The sequence below is a fragment of the Meles meles genome, chromosome X (assembly GCF_922984935.1).
Source record: "Meles meles chromosome X, mMelMel3.1 paternal haplotype, whole genome shotgun sequence".
Taxonomy (NCBI): Eukaryota; Metazoa; Chordata; class Mammalia; order Carnivora; family Mustelidae; genus Meles; species Meles meles.
The window spans coordinates 55,256,191-55,276,343 of record NC_060087.1 but is presented as its reverse complement, the minus strand read 5'-3'; the positions used below and the strand labels follow the sequence as shown (position 1 = coordinate 55,276,343).

Sequence of the window (20,153 nt, the reverse complement as noted above, 5' to 3'; positions counted from 1 at the left end):
AAGATCTATAAAGAACTTCTGAAACTCAACACCCAGAAACCAGATAATCATGTCAAAAAATGGGCAGAAGACATGAACATGTGTCCTTTCTCCAAAGAAGACATACACATGACTAACAGACACATGAAAAATGATTCATCATCATTGGCCATCAGGGAAATTAAAATCAAACCACACTGAGATACTACCTTGCACCAGATAGAATGGCAAACATTAACAAGGCCGGAAACAAATGTTGGAGAGTATGTGGAGCTTGGAGAGCCCTCTTACACTTTGAGTGCTAATGGAAGTTGGTACAGCCACTTTGGAAAACGCTGTGGAGGTTCCTCAAAAAAACTTAAAAAACAGATACCCTATGACCTGGCAATTGCACTACTGGGTATTTATACCAAAGATACAGATGAAATGAAAAGAAAGGCCACCTTACACCAGTTAGAATGGCCAAAATTAACAAGACACTAAACAACATATGTGGCCAGGATGTGGAGAAAGGGGAACCCTCTTACACTGTTGGTGGGAATGCAAGTTAGTGCAGCCACTTTGGAAAACAGTGTGGAGATTCCTCAAAAAATTAAAATAAAGCTACCCTATGACCTGGCAATTGCACTACTGGGTATTTACTCCTAAGATACAGATGTAGTGAAAAGAAGGGCCATATGTACCCCAATGTTCATAGCAACAATGTCCACAATATCCAAACTGTGGAAAGAGCCAAGATGCCCTTCAACAGATGAATAGATAAAGAAAATGTGGTCCAGATATACAATGGAATATTACTCAGCCATCTGAAAGAGTGAATACCTAACTTTTGCATCAATAGGGTGGGACTGGAGGAGATTATGCTGAGTGAAAGTCAATTATCATATGGTTTCACTTACTTGTGACACATAAGGAATAACGTGGAGGACACTAGGAGAAGAAAAGTAAAGTGAATTGGGGGAAATCAGAGGGGTGGAGAACCCATAAGAGGCAGTGGGCTCTGAGAAACAAACTGAGGGTTTTAGAGGGGAGGGGGATGGGGGGACAGGTGAGCCTGGTGATGGGCACGTATTGCATAGGGCACATATTTCATAGAGCACTGAGTGTGGTGCATAAACAATGAATCTTGGAACACTGCATCAAAAACTAATGAATATTTTGTGGTAACTAGCATAACACAATATAAAAAAGGAAAGGAAAAATATGCTGAAGCACTAGGGCAATTATAAATAATAAATTTTTCTCTTTGGTGTTGAGAACTCTAACATGAATTTGATGGAAAATAACACATTACAAGCCCTAGCTTTTTATCTTCCAATTTTCCTATCTATTAAAGCTCTAGTGTCATTAGTTCTATTGGAAGAGCTGAGGTACGTAGGATAATATTTTTAAATACAATCGTTCATTTCTATTAAATGTAATATAAACTTACTAAAATTTAAAGCAAAGCAAAAAGAGGATAAAAAGCCACCAATAAACCCACAGGACTCAAACATTCTGAACACTTTGCAGCATTATTTTCTGGGCATTTTTTCCCAATTTTTTAAACATAACTGTAAGCATCCAGTACACAAAGTGTTGAATACTCCTGGTGAGGTTTTTAAATCATCTGCAAAGTTGCTTAAATACATATGTGTACTTACCCAAATAACTTTTATATGATAAAATGTTACACATAGATGGAATCTAAAGAAATATTCTACTCAGGGGTAGGGACAAGATGGAGGAGTAGTAGGAGGCACTGTTTCAACTGGTCCCCTAAAGTCAGCTGATTATCTACCAAAGAACTCTGATCACCAATGAAATCACCCTGAGATTAGAATTATACATTTCTGGATCTCTATGAGGGCAGAAGATGCCAGCAGACAGGTTAAAGCAGAGTGGAAACATTGGACCGATATTGGAAGATAAACAAAACGGGGAGGGAACCACCAGAAACGATCCATAGGAATACCCCAATATGAGAGTGCCCTGTGATTGGGGACCAGTATTAACTCAGAATCTTGTTAAAAACACTCAAAATGAGCAAAAGATCTTAAGGGGAAATTGGTGGAATTGGGCGGTTAGGGACACGGGCTTAAGCCCATGGGCCCAGGACAGCCACCATTGGAGCTGTGCCCGAGAGAGTACCATGAAGAAGCCAGGGCTTGGTCCCTGAGCCACCGGCATTGAGAGCATCTGGGTGGCAGCACACGTGAGAGAGTCTAGTGTGGACGCCAGCTGGTGCTCTCTAGAACCACAGTCTTTTGCACTTTGCACACATGCTGCTCAATAGGTGTCTGAGTTGCGCTCTACAACCTCCCCTGAGAGAGGCCCATGCAGGCTCCAGCTGGTGCTCTCTAGGGCCAGCGAGAGTCTGAACACTCCCAGCCCAGGTCAGCGTGAAAATCTCAGCATGCTGTCTCTGGTTGGGACTCTCTGGTGGTCTGGACTTGCCCAGACAGCCACAGCAGAGGGAACCACTGGAAGCTAGCTCCCTGGACTAGTACTTCTCATGGTTTTGGTAGCAGCGGGGTCCAAGTGGGAGCTCCTAAGACCCCTGAGACTATGGCTGGGGTCATGCTCTGCCAGTGGGAGGTGGCAGAGGGGGACTTTATGTGCTTTGGATCACCTAGAGGAGAACAGCCTGAGGCTTCTCTTTGAGATGGAGGTCCAGGTGCAGTTTGCTTTCCTCTTAACCTCAGAAGAATCACCAAAAGCACCAAGGGGAGGGAAAAGGAAAAACAAAACAAAACAAAACAAAACAACTCCAGAGAACAAAAGCCTGAAAAACCAGTTTCCTCAGAGCCCAGCCCTTTTATAGTGGGCAAGAGGACACACTCTAGCAAGACTGCCTAAAAACAATGTGGCAGTCCCCTCCCCCAGAAAGACAGTCAAAAACAAACAAACAAGAGGACAACCACCACAGGGTCCACATAAAACTGTAAAACCCCAGTATCAGGAGAAAAGAAGATATCAAGCTTCTGGTATTGCCTTAAGGCCTGTATACTTCATAGATACAACTTTTATTTTTAATTCGTTCCCACTATTCTCGCTCTTTTTAAATTTTTTTTATCGTTTTTAAACTATTTACCATCACAATGAGAGGTTCAGTACAACAAATTCCATAATAACTTTTTTACCTTGAACTTTTTTTGATACATATACCTATGTTTAACTTTGCTTTTCTATTTTTTTCTTAATTTTCATATAGAGATAAGCTTCAAGGGAATTCTCTTTTCCCAGTCAATACTACCCCTATATATAAACCAGTTTTAATCCCCTTTTATCTCTGGAAAGTTGAGTCCTTTAACAAAGATATCAAGATACACCCAGGAAGGATCAAAATAACCTTCTCCACCCACACTGAGAATTTACAAACACCCTCCCATCTTTTACTTATGTCAGTGTTTCTGTGTATTTGTTTTTATTCTGGTAGTATATAAATCTTATACTTGGGGTTCATTTTGGCTGGGTTCTTTTTTTCTTCTTGTCATTTACCTTTGTGAGTATTTCTGTCAGTCTGTTTTTGTTTATGTACTTTATAAATCTTAACTTTGGGGTCCATTCAGGCTGGGTCTTCTCTTTTTTTTTTCTTTCTTTTTCTTTTTTTCCCCCATCTCTCTCTCTCTCTCTCTCTCTCTCTTCTCTCACACACACACTCTCTCTCTCTTTCTTTTTTCTTTCTTTTTGGTGGGGACTTCTGATTGTTCAGAAGCATTCCATGGTGCAACTTGACTGGACTACAGTTGATACATTCAGCTCCACATCCCCTCAGGCATCTCTCACCATAATGACTAAAAGGAGGAATGCCCAACAGAGGAAAAATTCAGAGACTGCCCTCACCATCAGATATATCAGATATGGACATAAACAGTGTGTTGGAAAGGGGATTCAGGCTACCAATTATCCAGGCAATGGGTAGGCTGGAGAAAGCCTTTAATGACAAAATGGAATTGATTAGGAAAGAAGTGAAAGCCACCAGGGAAGATGTTAACAATGTTATCAGTGAGTTCCAATCTAATCTAAATTCTCTAACACCTAGGGTAACTGAGGCAGAAGAAACTGACAGAGAAACAGGATCAGGAGGAGACCTGGAACAAACATCTCAGAAGTCATGAAAACAGAATTAGGGAAATAAATGATGCCATGAAACGTTCCAACGTTAGAATTATTGGAATCCCTGAGGACGAGGAGAAATAAAGAAGACTAGAGGATATAGTTGAAAAAATTTCCCATGAAAATTTTCCCAATCTGGGGAATGGAACTAGCATTCATGTCCTAGAGGCAGATAGCTTTCCTCCAAGATCATAGAATATAGAAAGACCTTGAGACACCTGATTGTGAAAATGATGAATCATAATTTTAGACAGAAGCTCTTGAAAGCACCTGGGGGAAGAGATTCCTTAAATAAAGAGGAAGGCCCATCAGAATAACGTCAGACCTGTCAACAGAAACCTGGCAAGCCAGAAAGGGTTGGCAAGATGTATTCAGGGAACTAAATGAAAAGAACATGAAGCCAAAAATACTTTATCCAGCAAGACTGACATTCAAAATGGATGTAGAGATAAAGAGATTCCAAAACTGGCAAGGTTGAAAAGAGTTTGTGACCACCAAGGTGGCACTCCAAGAAATATTCTATAAAAGAGGAAAAACACAAGAATATCATTGAACAGAAATTTATGGAGACAATCTATAGAAAGAAGGACTTCACAAGTAGCATGATGTCAATAAAATTTAATCTCTCGGGGGGAGGAGTCAAGATGGCAGAGAAGTAGTAGGCTGAGACTACATCAGGTCGCAGGAGATCAGCTAGATAGCTTATCTAAACATTGCCAATACCTACAAATCCAACAGGAGATTGAGGAGAAGAACAGCAATTCTAGAAACAGAAAATCAACCACTTTCTGAAAGGTGGGACCGGCAGAGATGTGAATCCAAAACAACGGGAAGATAGACCGTGGGGGGAGAGGCCAGCTCCCAGCAAGCGGCAGAGCAATGGAGCACAAAATCAAGACTTTTAAAAGTCTGTTCCACTGAGGGACATTGCTCCAGAGGCTAAACCGGAGTGAAGCCCACGGCGGGGTCAGCGTGGCCCCAGTTCCTGGAGTGTCACAGAAGGATCGGGAGTGTCAGAGTGTCGCCGCTCACAGGTATTAGAACGGGGAAGCCGGCTACAGAGACAGAGCTGAGGACTGAGCTCTCAGCTCCGGGTTACCTTGAACAGGTCGCAGGCTAGGTGAGCTCAGAGCGCTGCAGGAGACCAGAGATACAGGAGTGATTGGGCGCTGTTCTCTGGGGGCACACTGAGGAGTGGGGCTCCGGGCTCTTGGCTCCTCTGGACCAGAGACTGGGAGGCTGCCATTTTGATTCCCGTCCTCCAGAACTTTACAGAAAGTGTTCAAGGAACAAAAGCTCCCAAAATCCAACCCGAGTGGATTACTTAGTCCGCCCCCGGTAAGGGCGGTTCAATTCCGCCTCGGGCAAAGACACTTGAGAGTCACTACAACAGGCCCCTCCCCCAGAAGATCAACAAAAAATCCAGCCAGGACGAAGTTCATCTACCGAGGAAAGCAGGTTCAATACCTAGGACAACAGTGGACTTCCAGAGGAGGAGAAAGCAAAACACGGAACTCATGGCTTTCTCCCCATGATTCCTTAGTATTGCGGTTAATTCAATTTTTTTTCAATTCAATTAATTCAATTTTTTTTCAATTTTTTTCTTTCTTTTTTCTTCTTCTGCTAAATTTTTTTAAACTTTTACACTTTTTTTAACGTTTTTTGACTCGTTTATCTAATATATATATAATTATATATATATTTATATATAATATATATTACATTTATAAATATATATATAATTATATATATTTCTTTCTCTTTTATATTTTTTCTTTATTTGTTTTCATTTTTTTAATTTTTTTCTTTTTTTTTCCTGAACTCCTTTTTATCCCCTTTCTTCCGCCCATGATCTGGGGCAGAAGGTATATTGGAGAGAATTATTGGAGAGAATTTCCCTAATATGGCAAAGGGAACAAGCATCAAAATCCAGGAGGTGCAGAGAACCTCCCTCAAAATTAACAAGAATAGGTCCACACCCCATCACCTAATAGTAAAATTTACAAGTCTTACTGACAAAAGAAACTCCTGAAAGCAGCCCGAGAAAAGAAGTCTGTAAGATACAAGGGTAAAAATATTAGATTGGCAGCAGACTTATCCACAGAGACCTGGCAGGCCAGAATGAGCTGCCATGATATATTCAGAGCACTAAACAAGAAAAACATGCAGCCAAGAATACTCTATCCAGCTAGGCTATCATTGAAAATAGGAGGAGAGATAAAAGCTTCCAGGACAAACAAAAACTGAAAGAATTTGCAAACACCAAGCCAGCTCTACAGGAAATATTGAAAGGGGCCCTCTAAGCAAAGAGAGAGCCTTAAAGTAGTAGAACAGAAAGGTACAGAGACAGTATACAGTAACAGTCACCTAACAGGCAATTTAATGGTGCTAAATTCATATCTCTCAATAGTTACCCTGAATGTTAATGGGCTAAATGCCCCAATCAAAAGACACAGGGTATCAGAATGGATAAAAAAATAAAACCCATCTATATGTTGCCTATAAGAAACTCATTTTAGACACGAAGACACCTCCAGATTTAAAGTGAGGGGGTAGAAAACAATTTACCATACTAATGGGCATCAGAAGAAAGCTGGGGTGGCAATCCTTCTATCAGATCAATTAGATTTTAAGCCAAAGACTATAATAAGAGATGAGGAAGGACACTATATCCTACTCAAAGGGTCTGTCCAACAAGAAGATCTAACAATTTTAAATATCTATGCCCCTAACGTGGGAGCAGGCAACTATATCAACCAATTAATAACAAAATCAAAGAAACACATCAATAATAATACAATAATAGTAGGGGACTTTAACACCCCCCTCACTGAAATGGAAAGATCATTCAAGCAAAAGATCAACAAGGAACAAAGGCCTTAAATGACACGCTGGGCCAGATGGACATCACAGATATATTCAGAACATTTCATCCCAAAGCAACATAATACACATTCTTCTCCAGTGCACATGGAACATTCTCCAGAATAGATCACATCCTGGGTCCTAAATAAGGTCTCAACCAGTATTAAAAGATTAGGATCATTCCCTGCATATTTTCAGACCACAATGCTCTGAAGCTAGAACTCATTCACAAGAGAAAATTTGGAAAGAACCCTAATACATGAAAACTAAACAGCATCGTTCTACAGAATGAATGCGTCAACCCGGAAATTAAAGAAGAATTGAAAAAAATCATGGAAACAAATGATAATGAAAACACAACAGTACAAAATCTGTGGGAGGCAGCAAAGGCAGTCCTGAGAGGAAAATATATAGTGGTACAAGCCTTTCTCAAGAAACAAGAAAGGTCTCAAGTACACAACCTAACCCTACATCTAAAGGAGCTGGAGAAAGAACAAGAAAGAAACCCTAAACCCAGCAGGAGAAGAGAAATCATAAAGATCAGAGCAGAAATCAATGATATAGAAACCAAAAAAACAATCGAACAAATCAATGAAACTAGGAGCTGGTTCTTTGAAAGAATCAATAAGATTGATAAACCCCTGACCAGACTCATCAAAAAGAAAAGAGAAAGGACCCAAATAAATAAAATCATGAATGAAAGAGGAGAGATAACAACTAACACCAAGGAAATACAATTAGAAGAACATACTATGAGCAACTCTATGCCAAAAAATTTTATAATCTAGAAGAAATGGATGCATTCCTAGAGACATAGAAACTACCACAACTGAACCATGAAGAAATAGAAAACCTGAACAGGCCCATAACCAGTAAGGAGATTGAAACGGTCATCAAAAATCTCCAAACAAAACAGAAGCCCAGGGCCATATGGCTTCCCAGGACATTTCTACCAAACATTTAAAGAGGAACTAATTCCTATTCTCCTGAAACTGTTCCAAAAAATAGAAACGGAAGGAAAACTTCCAAACTCATTTTAGGAGGCCAGCATCACCTTGATCCCAAAACCAGACAAGGATCCCACCAAAAAAGAGAACTACAGACCAATATCCTTGATGAACACAGTTGCAAAATGTCTCAACAAAATACTAGCCAATAGGATTCAACAGTACATTAAAAGGATTATTCATCACGACCAAGTGGGATTTATTCAAGGGCTGCAAGATTGGATCAACATCCACAAATCAATCAATGTGATAGAACACATTAATAAAAGAAAGAACAAGAACCATATGATACTCTCAATAGATGCTGAAAAACCATTTGACAAAGTACAGAATCCCTTCCTGATCAAAACTCTTCAAAGTGTAGGGATACAGGGCACGTACCTCAATGTTATCAAAGTCATCTATGAAAAACCCACCGCAAATATCATTCTCAATGGAGAAAAACTGAAAGCTTTTCTGTTAAGGTCAGGAACACGACAGGGATATCCATTATCACCCCTGCTATTCAACATAATACTAGAAGTCCTAGCCTCAACAATCAGATCACAAAAGGAAATTAAAGGCATCCAAATCGGCCAAGAAGAAGTGAAACTATTACTCTTCACAGATGATATGGTACTATATGTGGAAAACCCAAACGACTCCACTCCAAAACTGCTAGAACTTGTACAGGAATTCAGTAAAGTGTCAGGATATAAAATTAATGCACAGAAATCAGTTGCATTTCTGTACACCAACAACAAGACAGAAGAAAGAGAAATTAAGGAGTCAATCTCATTTACAATTGCACCCAAAACTATAAGATACCTAGGAATAAACCTAACCAAAGTGACTAAGAATCTATATGCAGAAAACTATAAAGTACTCATGAAAGAAATTGAGGAAGACACAAAGAAATGGAAAAATGTTCCATGCTCCTGGACTGGAAGAATAAATATTGTGAAAATGTCTATGCTACCTAAAGCAATCTACACATTTAATGCAATCCCTATCAAAATACCATCCATTTTTTTCAACGAAATGGAAGAAATAATCCTAAAATTTATATGGAACTAGAAAAGACCTCGAATATCCAAAGGAATATTGAAAAAGAAAGCCAAAGTTGGTGGCATCACAATTCCGGACTTCAAGCTCTATTACAAAGCTGTCATCATCAAGACAGCATGGTACTGGCACAAAAACAGACACATAGATCAATGGAACTATTGATTCCTTTAGTTCAATAGTGGTCAGAGATACAGAAGGACACTACATCATTCTTAAAGGGTGTATCCACCAAGAAAGTCTAACAATTTTAAATATTTATGCCCCCAGTATGGGAGTAGCCAACTACATAAGACAACTCTTAATCAAAATAAAGAATCATATTGATATGAATACATTAATATTAGGGGATATTAACATGCCACTCTCAGTAATAGACAGATGATTCGAGCAGAAAATCAGTAAAGAAACAAGGGCATTGAATGACATGTTGGAACAGATGGGCCTCATAGACAGATAGAGAACATTCGACATTAAAACATTAAAACAGCAGAATACTCATTCTTCTTGAGTGCACATGGGTCCTTCCCCAGAATAGACCACATACTGGGTCACAAATCAGGGCTCAACCTATACCAAAAGATGGAGACTATCCCCTGCATATTCTCAGATCACAATGTTTTGAAACTACAGCTCAACCACAAGGAAAAGTATGGAAGGAACTCAAACACCTGGAAGCAAAAGACCACCTTGCTTAAGAATGTATGGATTAACCAGGAAATCAAAGGAGAACTTAAACCATTCATGGAAACCAGTAAGAATGAAGACACTTCATTTCAAAACCTATGGATACAGCAAAGGCAATTCAAAGCCATCCAAGCCTCCCTCAAAAAAATTGAAAAATCCAGAATACAACAACTGTTTCTACACCTTAAGGACCTGGAGAATCAACAACAAATTAAAGCAACTCCACACACAAGAAGGGAAATCATCAAGATCAGAGCATATATCAATGAGTTAGAAACTAGAGATACAGTAGAACACATCAATGAAACTAGAAGCTGGTTTTTTGAAAGAGAAAATAAGATCTATATTCCATTGGCCAAACTAGTCCAAAAGAAAAGAGAAAAGACCCAAATTAATAAAATTATGAAAGAAAAGGAAGGGATCACAACTAAGACCAAGGAAATAGAAACAATCATCAGAAATTATTATCAAATGTTACATGCCAATAAGTTAACAACCTAGATGAAACGGATGCATTTCTGAAAAACTACAAACTTCCAAAACTAAATCAGGAAGAAATTGGCCACCTGAATAGACCAATAGCTAGTAATGAGATTGAAGTAGTGGTCAAAAACCCCCCATGAAGACAAGAGCCTGGGACCTGACAGAGTCCATGGGGAATTCTACCAAACATTCAAAGAAGAAGTAATACCTATTTCCTGAAGCTATTTCAAAAAAATCTGATGCAGAAGGAATATTTCCAGACTCTTTTTATGAAGCCAGCACTTTTTATTGATCCTTAACCAGGCAAATACCCCATCAAAAAGGAAAATTTCAGACCAATATTCATGATGAATATCAATGCTAAGATTCTCAGCAAGATCATAGCTAATAGGATCCAACAGTACATTAAAAAGTTTATCCACCATGACCAGGTGGGATTCATACCTGGGTTGCAAGGATGGTTCAATCTCCAAAAATCAATCAATGTGATAGAACAAATCAATAATAGTAGAGGGAAGAACCACATGGTCCTCTCAATTGATGCAGAAAAAGCATTTGACAAAATCCAGCATCTGTTCCTGATTAAAACTCTTAAAGCATAGGGATAGAGGGAACATTCCTCAACTTCATAAAATCTATCGATGAAAAACCCACAGCAAATATAATCCTCAATGGGAAAAAGCTGGCACCCTCCTTTTGAGATTAGGAACACATTGAGGATGCCCACTCTCACCACTCTTGTTCAACATAATATTAGAAGTCCTAGCAACAGCAATCAGACAACAAAGAGAAATAAAAAGTATTCAACCTGGCAATGAAGAAGTCAAACTCTCTCTCTTCACAGATGACATGATACTTTACCTTGAAAACCCAAAATACTCCACCCCCCAAACTACTAGAACTCATAAAGCAATTCAGTAATGTGGCAGGATACAAAATGAATGTAAAGAAATCAGTTGCTTTCTTATACACTAACAATGAAAATAAAGAAAGGGAAATTAGATAATTGATTCCATTTACTATAGCACCAAGAACCATAGATACCTGGGAATAGCCCTAATCAAAGAGGTAAAGGATCTGTACTCAAGGAACTACAGAACACTCACAAAAGAAATTGAAGAAGATACAAAAAGTTGGAAGACCATTCCATGCTCTTGGATCAGAAGAATAAGCATTATTAAAATGTGTATACTGCCTAGAACAATCTATACTTTCAATGCCATTCTGATCAAAACTCTACTGGCATTTTCCAAAGAGCTGGGACAAACAATCCTAAAATTTGTATGGAACCAGAAGAAACACAGAATTGCTAAGAAAATGTTGAAAAAGAAAAACAAAACTAGGGGTATCACGTTGCCTGATTTCAAGGTTTACTGCAAAGCTGTGATCACCAAAACATCATGGGACTGGCACAATTACAAACACATAGACCAGTGGAACAGAGTTTAGAGCCCAGATATGGACCCTCAACTCTATGGTCAAATAATCTTCAACAAAGCAGGAAAAAATATGCAGTGGAAAAAAGACAGTCTCTTCAATAAATAGTGCTGGGAAAATTGGACAGCTATGTGTAGAAGAATGAAACTCGACCATTCTCTTACACTGTACACAAAGATAAACTCGAAATGGATAAAAGACCCCAACGTGAGGCAGGAATCCATCAGAATCCTAGAGGAGAACATAGGCAGTAACCTCTTCAATATCATCCACAGCAACCTCTTTCAAGATATGTCTCCAAAGGCAAAGGAAACAAAAGCGAAAATGAATTTTGGGACTTCATCAAGATCAAAAGCTTTGCATAGCAAAGGAAACAGTCAACAAAGCAAAGAGGCAACCCATGGAGTGGGAAAAGATATTCGCCAATGACAATGCAGACAAATGGCTGCTATCCAGGATCTATAAAAAACTTCTCAAACTCAACACACACAAAACAGATAATCATGTTAAGAAAATGGGCAGAAGACATGAACAGATACTTCTCCAATGAAGACTTACAAATGGCTAACAGACACAGGAAAAAATGTTCATCATCACTAGCCATCAGGGAATTTCAAATCAAAACCACATTGAGATACCACCTTACACTAGTTAGAATGGCCAGCATTAACAAGACAAGAAACAATGTGTGTTGGAGACGATGTGGAGAAAAGGGAGCCCTCTTACACTGTTGGTGGGAATGCAAGTTGGTGTAGCCACTGTGGAAAACAATGTGGAGATTCCTTAAGAAATTAAAAATAGAGCTTCTCAATGACCCTGCAATTGCACTACTGGGTATTTACCCCAAATATACAGAGGTATTGAAAAGAAAGGCTATCTGTACCCCAATGTTCATAGCAGCAACAACCACAGTCGCTGAAATGTGGAAAAAACCAGTATGCCCTTCATCAATGGATGAGTGGATAAGGAAGATGTGGTTCATATGTACTATGGAGTATTATGCCTCCATCAGAAAGGATGAACACTCAACTTTTGTATCAACACGGACGGGACTGGAAGAGATTATGCTGAGTGAAATATGTCAAGCAGAGAGTCAATTATCATGTGGTTTCATTTATTTGTGGACTATAAGGAATAACACGGAGGACATGGGGAGATGGAGAGAAGAAGGGAGTTGGGGGACATTGGAGGTGGAGATGAACCATGAGAGACTTTGGACTCTGAGAAACCATCTGAGGGTTTTGGAGAGGAGAGAGGTGGAGTTTGGGTGAGCCTGATGGTTGGTATTATGGAGGGTATGTATTACATGGACCACTGGGTGTAGTGCATAAACAATGAATTCTGGAACACTGAAAAGAACCTTAAAAAAATAAACATTGTACTCATTTTTTCATGTAATAAAGATAGGGAAATGAGGTGAAGGGAGAGAGGAAGAGGGAGTCTGGGCAGACGGGATGTGGGGGAGAGCACCAGGAAAGAATGGAGGGAAGAAAAGAGGAAGATAGGAAAGGAAGATGAGGGATGGAGGTAGGGGAGTGGGACAGAGAAAGAAAAGAAGGAAGAAATGAAGCCAGAGCATGGAAATTGGTTAGATCAAAATTAAATATCAAATTAATGAAAGAGTCTGGACTACAATTTCTTATGATCTGATTCCTGGTATGAAACTGTCACAGTACCTTCCACCCCACCTCCACCAGAAATTTACAGAAATTCTCACAGAGTATCAGAATTGAAAACACTTACAGGTATACCTCCTTGACCTCCCACCCAGTGCAAGCACTGTACCTTTACATAGTATGAGACTACACAGGCAAGTCCTCCCTCTACCTATATGAGAATTACCCTGATTCTGGGCAGTGTCCTTACTTCTTTCCTTTAGTTTCAGAAAAAGAACTTCCTCAGCTCTTTATGTTCTGTCTGCAGCTTAGAGAAAAATCCAAATAACCAGAACAGAGTTCACATTGAAAAAAGAGAAGACAAAACTGTTTTTGAAAACCTCCCATCTACCCTCAACATGTCTCTTCTTTTCTTTCCACCATCCCCCCCTTATCTAGCACCATACCCAACAGACCCTCCCAGCCTAGGGCTAGCTGTTAAAGCACTTACCAGTGTTGTCAGGCTGCATGATGGCCATGACAAAGGTATGAGGAAAGAGCATGGCTGCACTCTTCCTCATGCCCTGAAGTTTCACAGTGTTGCCCTGGAACATGATCCCATGCACATCAGTTTCTGTGCCTAGGCCAAGCAGGTGCCAGGCCACTGTGTCACCCTTGCACATGTCCAGGTTGGGCAAGTTAGAGAACAGAAACCCATTAATGGCTGAAAAAGAAAACATAAGACAACAGGAAGATGAGACCAGACTACTCAGGCACTGACCAACAGCATAACATGAGATCTATGCTATAGTTTCCCACAATTTGAAATTTCTGAGTCATCTTAAACTCTCCTGCCTTCTTCCCTAAGGCACTCTAGTTGTACTTACAAAGATCTGCCTTTTGGGGATGAGGGATATTTCCTCTTCCTAGAATAAATTTTCCCTCATGTCCCTCTACAGAAAACTATTTCTCATCCTTCACGTCCCTGTTCAAATGTCATCTCCCCTGTGAAGTAGAGTTATTTCTCTCTCCTGCTTTATCATTTCCATGAAACTCCCCACCACTCACACAAAATTCTTCCATATCACTTACCACAGAGCACAGAGTCCAATGATTTACTTACAAATTTATCTCCCACACAAGATTGACCCGGCAAGAATCACATTATTTTTTCCATATCAGTGTGACCACCTAATCACCTGGCATGTTGCCTGGTACTACTTCGGTTGTCCATAAGTTCAATTGAAATGAACTTGGTTCACAGGATTGATTTACTGTTTCCATGTGATATAACTGATTATGGGAACCAAGAGATGGAGTCATAAAACAACATACTCATTCATGACTTTCTCCCATCTTCCATACTCCTCTTGAAAATACAGGGAGACCTGCTTTAATTTGACCCCTTTTCAATGTACCCTTCCTCTGGAACCACTTTTAATAAGTAACCTTACTTGGTAATCCCCATAGATGCTGATGATAACATTGCTAATCTCCTGATTCTGTTTCCTTTCCCTGTAATTTCTAATTGCAGATCTATTTAGACTTTGAACCCTGGCTCAGGCACTCCTTTCTTCCAGGAATCCTTTTTTTTTTTAAGATTTTTTTTTTATTTATTTGACAGATAGAGATAATAAGTAGGGAGAGAGGCAGGCAGAGAGAGAGAGAGGAGGAAGCAAGCTCCCTGCCAAGCAGAGAGCCCGATGTGGGGCTCGATCCCAGGACCCTGGGATCATGACCTGAGCGAAAGGCAGAGGCTTTAACCCACTGAGCCACCCAGGCGCCCCTCTTCCAGGAATCCTTTAATTGGATTCTCCTTCATTAATGTTCTCCTCCTATAAACTCCATGTCACTTGAAAGCTGTTTCACACAATGTAGCACTTAATTATAGTTGATCTTGGCTTGTTCTATAATTTTTTCATGAGTGTTATTAGTCTTATTTCATTGCAAATGCTGGGAACTTTTTGCAAACTGGGACCATGTCTTTCCATTCACTCACTCATCCACGTACCTACCTACCCATTAATTTGGTAGTTCACTTGTTCAATAAACATTTAGTATGTATTGGAAAGTGTAGATAATGCAGTGATAAGCAACAAACAATACTCACTTTTTAAGGAAACTACACTCTAGCATGTCAAAAGCTGTGTGACAAATAACTATATAGAACATGCTATTAAAATATTCTGAGAAAATGCAATAGGGGTTCAGAAGAGGATGTCATCATCCTGGGATTGGGTGATAAAAACAATGGTTACATGGATGAAGTAGCTTTTGAGTAGGACCTTAGAGAATGGAAATAATTTCCACAGGCTAAGGGCAAAAATGTAAAGAAAGGCATTTCAACTGGTAGGCAAAGTATTGTAAAGGCATCAAGTCAGAAAAGTACAAGGTATGTCTATATTGAAAAAATAATAGCCCAATTTAGCTGGAGTATAAAGTTGAGAAGCATGGATAGTGGTCAATAAAGGAGAAGAAGATAAGATTGGAAAAGCATCATTCCAGCTTTCTCTCTTCACTCTCTAGTGGATTCAAGGTTTGAAATCCTCATTTCACAACACATTTTCTAGTGTTCCCCATACTGTGTAACACAGGACATAGCACAACCAAGTTCTAAACCTAAGAACTGTTGCTTTAGATTTAATTCTTTATTCCAGCTCATGTTTTCGTAGACCTGACCAATGGGAACAGTGCTTTCAAGGATGGGACATGATTAAGTTTAGATTTTTACTTGTAAACTCTTAACTGTAGCTCAGGACAAAATCACTCTTCATACCATGCATCCGATTGGAGTCTTGGAAACCCTTGACATCCTCTGAGAGCAGTCGTGAATCCAACATAGCAGCTGCTTGGTTGGCATTGTTGTACCAGCTCTTGTTCTCATCCAACACAGTGAAAAGGAGAAAAAATTCCTTATCTACCCCTTTCTGTAGGTCCGCAGAAGAGAAAGAATGACAATGGTTTCAGCAGTTGTGGGTTGTGCAACTCCAGACCCAATGAGCCCTGATTCATTCTCATTTCTTTTTCCAGACACAGAGACCAGTCCATACCTCTTGCCTAGAGCTGTAGTTGTTGCTAGGCAGGTTTCCTCAGGTAATTTCAAATTGAAAATGGGTGATACAGGTTAGAACAAAGTGACAAGACAGGAGGGGAAGAATGTATGAAAGGGGACAGGGAAGAAGCACAAGATGGGGATTATGGACAAGTACAGAGAGTGATAGAAGAGAGCTTGTAATCACCTGAGTAAAGGAGTGGGGAAAGGTGGTTAGCAGATCAGGAAAGAACTCTAGTCAGAGGGGATTAGAAAATAAAAGTAAAGGACATAAAATTGTTATTAATGTACTATTATTATCACTATTATCATTATTACTTCTAAAATTTACTGAGTGTTTACTAGGTAATCCAGACACTGTGATAAGCACGTTATATGGATTATTTTAATTAACCTTCATAGAAACCCAAGACGCTTTTTTTTCATTGTTAACCCTTTACTACAGATGAAGAAACTGAGGCAAAGAGAGGTTAAGTAATATACAGCTAGAATGATGAGCTGGACATGAAAGAACACAATCAAATATTAAAAGATATTTAAGAATTAGGGTCAAGTGTTAGAGAACACTGAGGCTTAAAAAAATGAAGAGATGATGAGAGGATACAAAACAGAAAAGAATAGAGACTAAGAAAGATATTTGTGTGTGCGTGAAAGAATAGCATGAAAAATAGCATGAGCTCACCAACTATTAATTTCTGATTAAATATATTTGTTATTTCTTTTCTATTCCCACATCTATAGAACACAGTTCCACTTTCAACTCCTATTTAGCAACACAGCCTTATTTTTTTCGAAGTAGGCTTTCCAGCCAAAAACCATGGTAATACCTGTTTGCCATCTGCACCCAACGCACCAGTCTTGCACACCAACAGGGGACCCACCAGACCAGAATTTGTGTCTCTTATGGGATCTGCAGCAGAGAAGTACATCCAGGTGAGACAGGCAGGATCTTGAGCAGTAGGGCCAGCATGGGAGGGGACTGTCCAGCGGTATGTTACTTTCTCAAAGGGCTTTGCCACCAAGCCAGGGTAGGATGAGCCTGCAGGGGGAAGAAAATAAGACTCATCATTACATGAGCTAGAGTGAGAATCACCAGCTCTAAAAAAAAGTGGGGTAAATATTATAAACTAGAAGGCATTTTGGAGAAGTAGCAATATGCAAATAGAATATTAAAAAGGATTCTGGATGGGAGTGAAAATATAATAGTTAGTTTCTGGTTCTGACAATAGTTGTTACATAAACTGGGGGAATTTAAATTTACCAGGTTTCAGTTTTCTAAGCTCAAAGGACTAAGGATTAAAAGGGCCTTTAAAACTTAATTGGAGAAGGAAGAGAAAAATGAAGTGGGGTGAATCAGAGGGGGTGAGGAACCATGATAGACTATGGATTGCAGGAAACAATCTGAGGATTTTAGAGGGGAGGGGGGTGGGGGATGGGTTAACCTGGTGATGGGTATTCAGAAGGTCATGTATTGCATGGAATACTGGGTGTTATACACAAACAATGAATCATGGAGCACTACATCAAAAACTAATGATATACTCTATGGCAATTAATGTAACATAAAACAATAATAATCACATGTAATACTCCTCACTTGAAAACATACATTCATCTTCTCTTGTATCCTTACCACTGTTTAAAAATATCCAGAGACAGGCAATTCACTACCCACCTTCATAGTTTGTTTCATCTTTGAATCTTTCTGATTGAACACATTCTCCTTTCCAGATGTATGTATGAGTAGATACAAATATGTATCTATGTGTAGATATATGAAAAACACAAGCACGAAAGTTGTAATTCCTTAAATGGACACAAGTTATGGTCAAACCATACACAGAAATTTTATTTTAAAATTTTAAACCTAGGGGGCACCTGAGTGGCTCAGTGGGTTAAGCCTCTGCCTTCAGCTCAGGTCAATATCTCAGGATCCTGGGATCGAGCCCCACATCGGGCTCTCTGCTTAGCAGGGAGCCTGCTTCCCCCTCTCTCTGCCTGCTTCTCTGCCTACTTGTTAACTATCTCTCTGTCAAATAAATAAATAAAATATTAAAAAAAATTAAACCTAGTAGTGCAATTGTTGGGTCATAGGGTAGTTGTATTTTTCACTTTTCAAGAAACCTCCATACTGTTTTCCAGAGTGGCTGCACTATTTTGCATTCTCACCAATAGTGTGAGGTTCCCCTTTCTCCACATCATCACCAACATCTGTTGTTTCTCATGTTGTTGATTTTTAGGCATTCTGACAGGTGTAAGGTAATATCTCATTATAGTTTTGATTTGTGTTTCCATGATGATCAGTGATGTTGAGCTTCTCTTCATGTGTCTGTTGGCCATATGGCTAGTTTCTTTGGAAAAATATCTACTCATGAATACTAATTTAAAGGGATACATCCACACTGATGTTTACAGCAGTATTATTTACTATAGCCAAATTATGGAAACAGCACAAGTGTCCATTGAATGACGAATGGATAAGGAAGATGTGTTATTTATCTATATTTATCTATATCTATAAATATACATATGTATACATATATGTATATACACCCACAATGGAATATTATTAAGCCATAAAAAGAATGAAATCCTGTCATTTTTGATGCCTGGAGTTAGAGAGTATTGTGCTAAGTGAAATCAGTCATCTAGAGAAAGACAAATAACACATGATTTCACTAATATGTGTCATTTAATAAACACAATAAAGGAGCAAAGGGGAAAAAAGAGAGAGATGCAAACCAAGAAACAAACACTTAGCTGTAGAGAACAAACTAATAGTTAGAAGAGCAAGTGGTGGGATGGGTGAAATAAATATGGGGATTAAGGAGTGGCCCTGTGGTGATGAGCACCAGTTGTATGGAATGGTTGAATATGGAATATTGAATATTGTATACCTGAAATTAGTATTACACAGTATGTTAACTAACTAGAATTTAAATAAAAACTTAAAAATAAATAACATTTTAAATCTATTAGTAATCAAAGAAGTATAAATGAAAATAGCTACATACTGAACATAATAAAAAACAAGAAAAACAAATAAAAAACAAAAATTAAAACAAATAAAAAACAAAAGTACAAACTAGTGAATTTGAGATGAAATAAATGTACAAGAGTTCTTGCTGGAAAAAAATACTTACATAACTTTTTGCCTGTCAGTTTAGCAAGACTTTACACATTATAGTAATCCATGTTGTTGAGAAGTGGCTCAAATGGCACCTACCCCTCTCACTCAAATATAGAAAGGGTGAGTTTAAATGAGAATACCCCTTTAGGAAAAAATGTCAAAAAATGTATCAAAAGCCCTAAGAAGGTTCAGGCTCACAAGAAAATAAGATGTACAATAGACACTGAAAAGAATGACCAGCCTAATACAAATTGAAACAATAGTGATTTTGGTTATTGTGTTGTTTCCCTACAAGAATGACACTTGACAAAGATGAAAATGGCTGCTTTGTGCTGCTACTGTGGATGCAAGTCCAAGTTTATGGGACTGCAAAATTTTCCAGAGATCAACTTGGATGTTGGTATCAAAAATTCTAATGTGTCTACTGTTGGGCAGAGCAATTCAACATGTTAAAAATATATTATAAGGAAGTATTCATTAAAGGGTGAAAAGAAACATACGCAAGGATATTTGTAGTAAGAACTTATAACAGGTGGTATAATTTAAGATGGCCTTAAAATCCTTTCTTATTCATTTATTATTCCCAACTTTTAAAATTTTCAAGCATACAAAAAACGTTAAAGGATAGATTGTACAATAATCATCCTACAAGCTGGTGTTGATTGTTGACACTTTTCCATCTCAAATTTATGTACATCTATGTCTATCTACACACACACACACACACACACACACACACACACACACGAGTTTTTGATTGTTTGCTTTTGCTAAAT

At 38.8% G+C, this 20,153-nt stretch overlaps 1 protein-coding gene across 3 annotated transcripts in view; it reads right to left on the bottom strand.

The window, feature by feature from the left end:
* HEPH (hephaestin) overlaps positions 1–20,153 on the bottom strand; it is a 137,150-nt gene that overhangs the window by 56,779 nt on the left and 60,218 nt on the right. For all 3 annotated transcript variants that reach the window (XM_045995747.1, XM_045995746.1, XM_045995744.1), the window contains 3 exons: positions 17,075–17,286; positions 15,972–16,122; positions 13,707–13,919 (listed from right to left, as the gene is read on the bottom strand). In XM_045995747.1, coding sequence (XP_045851703.1) covers positions 13,707–13,919; positions 15,972–16,122; positions 17,075–17,286 — 576 coding nt within the window. The remainder of the gene's footprint in view (positions 1–13,706; positions 13,920–15,971; positions 16,123–17,074; positions 17,287–20,153) is intronic.